Raw genomic sequence first — 12,063 nt, 5'->3', positions numbered from 1 at the left:
CTTTTTATTTATGCTTTTGACAAAAATTAATTGAGTGTCGACTTTGGAATCAGTACTGTCCTAAGTGATGAGGGTCCTGCACCGAGCAAAACAAAGTCTTTCTTCACAGTGGTGCTTGAGGGGAGACCTGGGAAGTAAGCGAATCAGACTGTGGCTGTTTGGGGAGAAAAAAGATTTCAAACAAAGGGAAAAGCAATTGCAAAGATCCTGAGGCAGGAACTCATTTCCTTAGCCAGGGAGCAAGATGGGAGATGAGGTCCAGGTATGCAGAATATGAAGGGCCTCCAGGTCTAGGTAAGGGTTTGGAATTTTATTCTGAGAAAACGTGAGGCTTTGAGGGATGGGATTTATGTAATCTGACATAATTTTTTTTTGTAGTGGATTAGAATTTTTATTTATTAGAAAATACTTTTAATTCGACTCCAGAGAATCTTTCAGTTGTGGGGACCAAGGCCAATGCAGTGGTGGTTATTTTTCTTTTTTCTCCCCATATTTTTAATTAGCGCATTATAGTCGTACACAAAGATGGGATTTGTTGCTGCGTATTCACATGTGAACATTATAACAATATAATTTGGTCAGTACCCTTCCCAGCACTTCCCTTCTCCCTTCCCACAGCCCTCCCCCTGGTTCCTTTCCTCTCCTGATCTCCCTTTGAATTTCAAGGGATTCCCCCATCAGCTTTCTTTTCCTTTTTCCTCTTTAGCTTCCATATATGAGAGAAAACATATGACCCTTGACTTTCTGAGTTTGATTTATTTCCCTTAACATAATGATCTCAAGTTCTATCCACTTTGCTGCAAATGATATAATTTCTCTTTATGGTTGAAGAAAACTCCATTGTGTATATGTAGCACAATTTCTTTATCCATTCATCCATTGATGGACACCTAGGCTGGTTCCATAGTTTGGCTGTTGTGAATTGTGCTGCTGTAAACAAGGGTATGCATATATCTCTACACTCTGCTGACTTTATTCCTTAGAGTAGATCCTATAGAGTGGTATAGTTAGGTGTGACAAAATGCTTTTGAAAGCTTACTCTGGCTGCTGATTGAGAACAGCAGGGCAAGAATGGGAGGTAAGGAGATCAGTGGGAAAGTTACTGCTATAGCCTAGGCCAGGGATGGCAGAGATGTATACCTTGGGGTAGTGACTGAAATGGAGAAAAGTAGAAAGATTTTGGATGTCTGTCACAGGTGGAACCAACAGGATCCATGAATGATCTAGAAAGGGAGTATAAGAGAAAGAGAAGAGTCAAGGGTGGCATAGGGTTGTGGGTCCAAGTCATTGGAACCAGGGCGGACTTGCCATTTATGTGGGGATGTGCAACTTGATGGAGGAGCACGGCCAATTCCATGGCCATGGAAGATGTGACGCTTTCTATGAGAATACCAAATCCAGTTTAGATACTGTCTGGAACTCACTGTGAAGACAAAGAGTGATAGGTTCATTTTCATTACTTTTTTTAAAAAAAATTCCTGGATATTCAAAATAAGAATTGGGCAATGCTGCTGTGTGTGGAATACTCATCCTGACCAGGAGGCCCCTCTGCTGTCTCAGCGTGTCTTCGTCTCCCCCGACTGCCTCTCCTTTCCCCAGGCCCTTCCAGCACACAGCACCTTTCCCCCAGCTGGACTGGTGACAGGAATCTGGTTGTCTTCTCCACCCTGGCAGTTCTAAATAACTAGCAGTTTTTAAATTTTCTTCCTGGCCACACCGACAGCACTTGGGTGCTGTGGGCATGGATGTTTCCACACTATAGTCTCTGAGTCTTGGTCCTGTGGAGCCGATTGCTGGCTGTGTGCACTGACTTCAGTCAGTGGACTTGGAGTCCTGAAGACCCCACGGTGTCCCTTAGCTTCAGGCAGACCTGGTGTGGGAAACGTGCTAAGGCTAACAAAGGGACAATTTGAAAACTGGCAGGTAAAACCAGTCCGAATGTGGATGGATGTGTTTTATGCTTCACATCATAAAATTGGATCAGAACAGCCCGCTATGCAGCAGAAGAAACCTTTATGAAGCATTATGGAGGTCATTGCTTTTGTCTTCCTGATACCTCTTCCCTCGCCTTTCTTCTCTGACCCACATTGAGCCCACGATAGAACCGCCCTCTGGCTTCAGTGATAGGCCCAGGCAGGGCAACGTGACCTCCAGCCCACCAATCAGAGGGGGAAAGACCTTTCTTCAGTGGAAAGTCATGGAGGGTGACAACCCAGAGCCTGTGGCAGCCAGGCTTTCAGTCTCCTGGGAGAAGTGGCCTGAGAGCAAGAAACTAGAGGCAAATGAGAGAGAGTCCTGATGGTGCGTTTGACATCCTATCTGATCCCCGCTCCATTGTGCCCCTTCCATTGTTTGGTACAGGAACTGAGAAAATTCCCTTTCTGCTTGGTGTAGTCCTGCTGGTCCACTGCCATTTGCTGTCACTAAAGTCCTAGTACCTCTACTGTAAGCAGGGCTTGAGCAGGAGCACAGAATGGCTAACTCATGGCCCGGCCTCAAGGCGTTTATGATCTGTGCTTGATTTCAGATCCAGCAAGTACAGTGAGGTAATTGGTAAAACCTACCTTTAAGGAATCAATAGGTGGTGTGTTACTAAAATGCCAAGAATTAAGGATCTAAGAATGTTTTCATTGGGTTAATTTACTTATTGGGGATTTTTTTTTTTTTTAATTTTTGTTGTTGTTGTAGATGGACACAGTACCTTTATTTTATTTATTTATGTGATGTTGAGGATCGAACCCAGGGCCTCATATGTGCTAGGCAAGTGGTCTACCACTAAGCCACAACCGCAGACCTATTGGGGATTCTTAATTCTTCACATTTTAAAAATACACCACCTAATTTTGGCTCTCTCTGCCACCTGGAAGTTTCCTTTCTGATAGTTTGCAGAAGAGCAAACCTGTTTAGAAATGATTTCCCAGCATCTCCCATTAAAATCTTCCTCCCCCGAGGTCTACTTCCAAAGCCCCCTGCACGGTTGGAATTAATCATTTCCTGTTGTGCTCACACACCTGTGCGCTGTTCCTTTGTGGTGGCACCAACCCTTGTGAATCCAATGCTGTTGTGACCCTTGCTTCCCTGTGGATTATAAACTGTTGGGTCAGACACTGTTGGTCATCTGAATCTCCCTGTTACCGAGAGCATCTCCCTGAACTTAGTGAGTGATCAGTGTTTGAACTATATCAATTATTAGCATTGATTTTGCCAACAACGTTTGTATGCAGCTCGCTCAATATTACAAACAATTTTTTTTTTTTTAATCAAGTTGCACTAAATGGTAGTTGTATGGTTTGTGGCACGTGTTACAGGTAATAATTGCTAATACTGCCAGACATGCTTGACCTTGAAAGATAGCTGTAGATATTCACCTGTAGCTGTGGATTAGGTAGAAAGGGAAAACTTGGAAAATTTTTAAAGAAAAATGAGCCAGAAGGTTAGTCAGTAGGTGTCAGGTAAACACACCTGTGGGGGTGTTGGAGACGCTGACTGTTGACCATGAGTCCTAAGAGGTTCAGCCCTGTTCTCTTTATAACCTGCTGGCTAGATTCATGTGGACCACTGGTGTGTACATAGATTTAGAAAATGGACTTTTAGCTTTCCATGTAAACTTGCTTCAACCTACACCAAAAGGCATGAAAATTAATAGGTGTCTCTTTCTTAAATATTCTTACTTATCTCGGTGCCCCTGATCTTTCTTGAGTGGTGATGTTTTGAGTAGAGTATTGCTCCAATCACATGCATCTGATTAAAACTGTCAACCTAGAAGGAAATGCATTGCAAAGGCACTCTTCTCTGAGAATGTGGGGAGAATTGTGGATATGGGATACCCAGTTGCTGCTTGAGAATTGAATTATATATAAATGTGCTAGGTAGTAGGATTTTGTTTTGTTTTCCCTGATGGAGAAACATTCACAACATGGAAACAAAATTTTATCCTGCATGTTTTCATTCTGGGATTCACCATTTTCACTCCTAAAAAAAAAAAAAAATCCCCGAGTTTCTGATTTTTGAAGGGAAAATACACACACGAAAACAGACTATTGTGTAAAACTCACAAGAAGCAGTGTGAACCCAACAATCTGGAGACAAAGGTTGTTGTAAGATTAGCAATGGAAGTAGCTTCTTTTTCTGAAGGTTAAAAATAATGTATTTACTAGAAGTTATTTGCATTGGCCATTTAGAGGCTTCCTGGGATGCCTTAGTTAAGAAAGCTGTGAAATCCACAGGAAACTCTTCTAGGACCTTGTGCTGCTCTGCGATTTCCCAGGAAGACTCCGTGCTGGTTGACAGACAGGAAAATGGAGGTGTCTTGCTGCTGGGACTTCTCAGATGGCTGCAGAGAGAGGCGAAAAGGCAAGGCTTGCGTGTCCTAAGGGGCACGCTGTCCAGCAGCTTCATCTGCTAGGTTGCAGGAGGGCTTCCTGGTGAGCTTCCCAATCAGAGCACCTGTTCCCATGATGCAGTGTGAAAGGTACAAGCTGCCCTGCAGGCTGCTGCTGAGGAACTCACCGCAACTGGACCGGTGTCCAAGAACCCCTCCCCGGCCAAACAGAATGTGAAAATAGAGAGTAGCCAGGCAGGCAAAATAAATTCACCAATAAAAATAAACAAAATTTGTAGGAGAAAATCCTTGCAGTTTTGTGAACTGAAATCCTATTGTTCACACCTCTTCTGGTTTTTCCTCTTCACATCCTTACTTATGTTCATTTTTCTCTAAGCTTCCTGCACCTTTCATTTGACCTCAGGGATGCTGAATAATTTTAGCAGTTTCCCCTCAAATTTCTGCTCTTGCCTTTCTTGAGACCGCATGTTAAAATTCTCTGATGGTTTATTACTGGAGTGACTTTAATTTCACAAGAAGCATCTTGGGAAAAGTGACTCGTAGAGTATTATGAGTTTTAAAAAACAGATGCTCCACATGTCCAAGTTTTCTGAGGGTCCTGAGGAGTGTGCATCTCCATGATCGCATTTGTAAAGAATGGAGGAATAGATGGTTGAGAAAAATGCAAGTATTTCTGGGGACACAAGCATTCTGCGCAGGAAATGCTGTGCTTCCTTGCTTGTTTGATTTGGGTTTGTGTTTTGGCAAGATTGGGAAGGTGACCCGAACCGGAGATATCAGCTGTCTGTATCCTTCAAGAACGCTCAACGTCCCTGGTAGAGTCTGCATTGACAACTTCTTCAGCTTCTGGCTAGCTCACTGCCTCTGCACGTTGGTGGACATGAGGGTGTGGAGGGAGTTAGGAAATTAAGCTTTGCCTTTGGGGTTTTGCCAGTAGATGTGCTAAATTCTTTAGGCAGTTGAATCAACTTCTGCCCACAGCAACAGAGAAGATGTAGAAAGGGACTGGGAGGTTAAGAGTACAGGAATGGTAGGTCCTCACCTCTTCATGATGAAGCATGCATGCTGTCCTCATCCAGGAGAACCCCTTGCTGACTTCTGACTCAAGAACCTGGAAGAATGGCTGGGGTGGAAGGGCAGGGATACTGCTCAGAGCTCTGTGGAAGTGACCACCCGAAGTCTCCTTGCAGGTTGGTTGACAAGTTTTGCCAAGAGCTCCTGGGCCAGGAGTCCAAAGATTTGGGACTCTTGGTTCTGGCCTTAGTTCTAAGTGGCTGTGTGGCTCTGATTTAACCAGTAAATTTTAGTGTATTTAATAGTCTCAGTAAAATAACAAAATTGGACATGCACTTGTAATTTTTATGATTCTCAAAATCTGATTTTATATACCTTGTTAGCTGATGCTTACTGTACTGGTTCAAGGCCAGTCTTGACTATCTGGATCTATTCTAGTATGACAAAAGTATATTCTAAATATATTTAATTTGGAATAATATATTTTTCTGTTCATTTATTTAATGAGTATCAATAAAGATCAAAGAACGGATAATCAACTAATTTTTCCTAGCGCGATTTTAAAACTTTTTACTTCTTTTGCTATTTATAGTGGAATTCCCATGTGATTCTCTGGAAGGATGAGATATTTAGTCTGAAATCAAGAAAAGTGGTTTGCTAGAGAAACATAAAATTAGCCCTATTGTTGAAATTGATGTTGACTGCTTGATGTTTGGTAAAAGAGCATCCCTCCCAAGAGAAGCCATTGGAGAGCTGAGGAGTTTGGGGTCACCGCCAATTTCAGGAGAGATGAAAAATGTTGAAATCAAGTGGGCAGAGGGAAATGTGGCAAATCTCAAGGAACCAGACTGGTTTTAACAGAGAAAATTCAATTTTATCTGCTTTTTCCCAGCAAATTCCATTTGATATTTTACATTTTCTTGATAACTTAATAAAGAATCTCAGGAAAGAGTTGCAGAACTTTAGCTTAGTGAAAGAGAATTTGTCATTTGTGACATTTCTTCTCTAAATAGCATGGGGAGATCAATGTATTAGCTTGTAGTTCATGCATTACTAGCTCTAGCTATTTCTATTCTGAAAAGAAACAGCCTGCGATGTGGCAAAACTTGGCACCGTGAAGAATTTGGCTCAATCCCGAAACATTCATTGAACTCTGCCGGGGAAGCAGAAAATAAAGCACAATCCCTGTCCTCAAGGAGCACCATCTTAGAAAGGAAGCCAACAAGAGACAGATTCTTTAGAGTGATATGAAATATGAAATCAGCGTAAACTGAAGAAGAGAATGTCAGCTGTAAATTCCAAATATGCAGACGCTCAGGGCGCTTCCCATCACCTGCAGTCACCTGAGCTGAGCCCCGCCTTCCCTCACCTGGGTTCCAGCCTTCTGGGGTCTCCCTGCCCCACCCTGTCCCTGCGGCCTGTTCCTGCACAGCAGCCAGTACTGTCCTTTGGCACTGTAAGTCCCCTCATCCTGCTGCTCTGCCCAGCACCCTCCAGTGGCTCCCAGTTTTGCCAAGTGCAGAAGACCCGTCACTGACTCACTGGCACGCTGGCACACAGCCGCACACTTACACCCACGAGTGCTGCTCTCTGACCTCCCCCTCCTCTGCTCTGACCCTGCCTCCCTCCCCTCTGCCCACGCTGGCTTCCTTGATGTTCCAGGGACGCGTCAGGCATGTCCCCGGGGCTTTCACAGCGACTGTCTCCACCTGGAGCACTCCTGCATGGACAGCTGCTAGCCTCTTTCAGGTCTCCGCTCAAACGTCACCATGTGGGTGAAGCCCCACCCTGACCACTGTTTAAAATTACAACTTGCCTCCAGTCCTTTCATCCCGCTCTCCGTTTTTTGTTTTGTTTTTGTTTTCTGTAGCACTTATCACCCCTCTGGCATGTTATATGATTTATTATTTATTAACTTTGTTTAACATCTGTCTTCCTCCTCCCCTGATGTGTAAGCTCCAAGACAACAAGATCTTTGTTTTCATGTAATGCTGTTCAGTCTAGAATACTCTAGACAGTCTTGAACAATCTAGAACAATTCCTGACAGGCGGCAAGTATCCCGTCATTATTTATCAAATGAGTGAACCAATGGATTAGTAGAAACCAGTTCTGAGAGTTCTAGGGAGAAACCTTGGAGCTGGACTGGAAGGACATTGCAGGTGGGATCTCATGAGCAAAGACAGAAATGCGGCCAAGCTCCCAAGCGCTCCTGGATGGGCTGAGTCCCCTGGCAGGTGCATGGGGGGGTAGGGAGGGCTGGTGGTGGGTTGATAAATTAATGAATAGGATATATCCCAAGGGGATTCTTAGTGGGGTGAAGGAACACACTCCTCATCACTGCCTTGAGAACATGGCAAGCATATTGGCGGTTGAAATCTGAGACCCTCAAGCGAGTAACACCCAGAACATGGGCACGCTGTGGCGGCCGGGAATCGGTAATGCCAATGGCATTGGCTCATGAAATCTGATTTTTACGCAGTGCTCAACTGTTTGCAAAACATGATCACATGCTTTTTAGGATGTAAGCTTCATAGGGTGAAGGGAGTTAGGCGAGTACTGTTAACATATTTGGATAACATTTGAAAAACTTATTTGCATCTTATATCAGAAGAAATGAAGCCTCAGAACCAGGTAAGTGACCTGTCCTCGTGGTCAGGAGTTAGAGAGTAAAGAAGCGACTTCCCACTGTCTTTGTCTCACGGCCAACATTTTCCACACTCTACCAGGCTGCTCTCTGATTCTGACACGCTGCTGAAGCTATGGTGCTAGTTTTTTGCAAGGGTTCAGGTTTCTTTCTGTTCCCCCATTCATTCACAGTAGCTGTTTTTTTTTTTTTTTTTTTTTTATCCTGTCACTTCTTCACCAGATTAGTTTTTCTCTTTCTGCTTTTCCCACCCAACTCACCCTGAGTAATTACTGGAAAAGCGAATCCAGGTGGCACGTGGGGGTGTTTGTTCCTCTGCCTGTTCAGCATTATGCCTGTGCCTGCTTCAGCTCCTGACTGCTCTTCAGGCCCTTGCTGACTTTCATTTGGTTCTTGGGTGGAAGGGAAGGGAGGGCTTGTCATCAACTCCATTTCCTGTCTTGAGACTAACTTGTCGCTCACTTTGGGAGTAAACTCGATCTTCTTGATTCCCCCAGATGTTAGTAGGCAGGAAGAGGCGGAGGGAGAACTCAGTGAAGGAGAGCACTGGTATGGAAACTCTTCCGAGACTCCGTCCGAAGCATCCTATGGAGAAGTCCAGGAGAACTATAAGCTGTCTCTGGAGGACCGGATCCAGGAGCAGTCCACTTCCCCCGACACCTCCTTGGGAAGTGCCACTCCCAGCAGCCACACGCTGGAGCTGGTGGCCCTCGACGGTGAGGTCCTGCGAGACTCGCTGCAGTGCCAAGACCACCTCTCCCCGGGAGTGTCTTCTTTGTGTGAAGATGACCCCCCAGGTTCCAATAAACCCCTGAGCAGCAACTTGAGGCGGCTGCTGGAGGCTGGTTCCCTCAAACTTGAAGCCACGGCCACGGCCAATGGCAGAGTGGAGTCCCCTGTGAACGCTGGCTCGAATCTCTCCTTTTCCCCGCCGTCGCACCATGCCCAGCAGCTCAGTGTTCTGGCCCGGAAGTTGGCTGAGAAGCAGGAGCAGAATGACCAATACACTCCAAGTAACCGTTTTATATGGAATCAAGGTAAGTGGTTGCCCAACTCAACCACCACCTGCGGCTTGTCCCCGGACTCAGCCATCCTCAAACTGAAAGCCGCAGCCAATGCCGTTCTGCAGGACAAATCTCTCACCAGGACGGAGGAGACCATGCGATTCGAGTCCTTTTCCTCCCCCTTTAGCTCCCAGTCTGCCAGTTCGACCTTGGCAGCTTTGTCCAAGAAAGTCAGTGAGAGAAGTTTGACTCCTGGTCAGGAGCACCCACCTCCGGCCAGCTCTTTCTTGTCGCTGGCTTCTATGACCTCCTCAGCGGCCCTTCTGAAAGAGGTAGCAGCAAGGGCTGCTGGCAGCCTCCTGGCTGAGAAGTCATCCCTCTTGCCCGAGGACCCTCTACCGCCACCGCCTTCCGAGAAGAAGCCAGAAAAAGTAACCCCACCACCTCCACCGCCACCTCCACCACCTCCACCACCGCCGCCGCAGTCCCTGGAATTATTGTTACTCCCCGTTCCCAAGGGAAGAGTTTCCAAACCCTCCAGTTCAGGTATGGAATCTTTTCTTTCTGTCATCGGGTAAGTCTTTGACTGTCAACTGCCGGTGTCTTATTCATTTCCTTTTGCAGTTGGGTCCCCATCTGAGCTGGGGAAGGAATAAAAAAAAAAAAAAAGCCAGGAGCACAACAAATACGTTAAGTAAGCAGCATAGTAGTCTTTCATGTGTGTGTTACACAAAGACTTCACAAATAGCTTCATTTTTGAAAGGTAATGAATAATCTTAGAGACATACAGTACTCCCTCCCTTTCATACAGTTTTTTTTTTTTTTTTTTTTCCCCTTACCAAGTTCAGACTAGGTCCATACCAGATATATTTAATGGGGAAGATCAAAGCATCTTTGTCATGGAGTGCAAAGCATCACTGAACACAGAGGGAAAAAAAACCACTGCTTTTGAAATAGTGGGCAAGGGAGCGCCCTGCTGCCTCTGCACAAATGGACTTTTGTATAATCACTAACTACTCTGCCCTAATTTATCACAATATACACTTTTATGTTAGCATTTTTATGACTTTTTTTTTGGTAGAATTTAAACCTTTTACTCATCCTATTCTATCATTTCTTGCCGTATAAGAACTCTTGAAAAATAATGGTCAAACCTAATCCAAGCATTTCTTGCAAATGCTTTATGTTGTTCAAATCCAATCTGAAGGAATGTGCATGTGGAAAATCTGAATCGTGAGTTTTTCTAGTGGAGACGGTCTTTTCCGAAGGAGAGGTCACTGTCACATAGAGCCTTGGCATTCACAATTAATCATCCGAGGGAGAGATTTAGTCACTTGAGTTCTCACAATGGAAATGTCATTTCGTGTACTGGTATGCTTTAAAGTTGTGTGCATGATAAATACAAGTTTCTGGGGATGCAAATAGGGGTTTCGGATATCTCCTAAGGGATATCCTGTCAGACCGGAACAGGAAGTGGGCTGCATGTCTCCTCATGCACTACTCTGTCTGGCCCACTTCAGCTATCTGAGGCAACATTGGTAGAGCGTGTGGAACCGCATGTGCTTGACGGAATGATCACAGCTAATGTCAGTTTGATGTATTCATGACAGACTTCCATTTAAATGGCTGAGTGAGCTATATGCCTAATTATAATTACTTTAAAACTGTATAAACAGCAGAATAGAACTAAGACAATGGGTACCTGGAACTTTGGTGACTCCAAGTGATGCAAACTATTCACTCCCGAGTTTTTGAAGTGTCCATAAAACCTCGCAATGTTTTTATCAATCCTGAGTTCCATTTCTCATAACTTCTCACCTGCCATCTGGTGAAAGAAGGAGAGACAGGGATAAAATCAGGAAACAAGAAGAGCAGAGGGAGCTGAGTAATATTGCAGTGGAATAAATTACTCCTGATTTATAGAAATTTCATTTAGGGGTAGTGGTGGAGGCTCTGTGCGTATTCTCTGTTCCTACTCACTGCATAAATGTATGAATGCTATTTACAGTACAATTTCATCTGGATATCAGTTACTTGGAAAAGCTTATACAAATTTAATAATAAACTTAGTTGACTGAAAGCTTGGAAAGAAGTGAATGATGAAACCATGTCTCCTGAAGGCCAATTATAGCGGCTTTGTCATTTGTCTGGAATAGCCAGCAATGGCTGTGAAATATAATTTTTTTCACCCAAATGATTGGAAGCATGTAAAGATGAGAAAGGGTTCACAAGCTTTTGTTTGTTTGTTTTGTTGAAGGATATACACCCGAGGGACAAGATGTGTCTCCTTTTTGATTTAGATACACTTATTAGTCCATGTCAACCATCTGCATGGGCTTCTCAGCAGAATTTAATATGGGAGATCTAGAAGATCATTTTTTTCCTCTTTTTACTGAACTGATTTTTTTTTGCTGAAACACTTAATGTTTTAATCAATGAATGTTCAAAATGTTCAAGTCCAAAGAAGAAGGAAAGGTGAATGTCATTGCTGCTTCTCAGCAGCCCAGCTGGAGTGTGAGTTAAGGAGTCCATGGAGTAATTTTATTTATTTTTATTTATTGGTTTCCTCATGATCACCGATTTTGCAGTCTGAGGAGTAGAAGGGAAGGTGGGTAGGTGGGTCTTCTCCATCCCCGCTTCTCCCCGCTTCCCCTCTCTGCCCCTCCAGCTTCCACACACTATGCTGCTGATTTCAGGGCAGCCTGGGAACTAGATTCCAATATGACTGGACTTTACCTAAAAAAAAAGCATTATGGGAGTGTGGTGAGAACGGACACCCATGTTTTTAAATATTTCTCATTATTATTTTTTCTCTATATTTTAGAAAGAAAATTTAATTCAAAAGAGGTGGACTGACTGTTCACAGCAGGAGAGAGTTTCTGTTGCCTAATGACTTAAATAAACAGATAATGTGCCTTCCACCCTCACCCCCCTCACTCTCCCCGCAAAGCCACAAAAATAAACTACACAGCCTCCTTATTTCAGTTTTTAATTTTTTAAAGGCTGTTTCTCAAACGTTGCAAAAAGGGCATATAAAGTTGATTCTAGAGTTCCAAAG

At 44.1% G+C, this 12,063-nt stretch overlaps 1 protein-coding gene across 6 annotated transcripts in view; it reads left to right on the top strand.

Annotated features, from left to right (window-relative positions):
- Znf827 (zinc finger protein 827) overlaps positions 1-12,063 on the top strand; it is a 161,880-nt gene that overhangs the window by 22,055 nt on the left and 127,762 nt on the right. For all 6 annotated transcript variants that reach the window (XM_047566789.1, XM_047566788.1, XM_047566792.1 and 3 more), the window contains exon 2: positions 8,499-9,551. In XM_047566789.1, coding sequence (XP_047422745.1) covers positions 8,499-9,551 — 1,053 coding nt within the window. The remainder of the gene's footprint in view (positions 1-8,498; positions 9,552-12,063) is intronic.

This window comes from Sciurus carolinensis, chromosome 10, assembly GCF_902686445.1.
Source record: "Sciurus carolinensis chromosome 10, mSciCar1.2, whole genome shotgun sequence".
In the NCBI taxonomy this organism is placed as follows: Eukaryota; Metazoa; Chordata; class Mammalia; order Rodentia; family Sciuridae; genus Sciurus; species Sciurus carolinensis.
The sequence above is the reverse complement of the archived record's forward strand: the minus strand, read 5'-3'. Positions and strand labels throughout refer to the sequence as shown.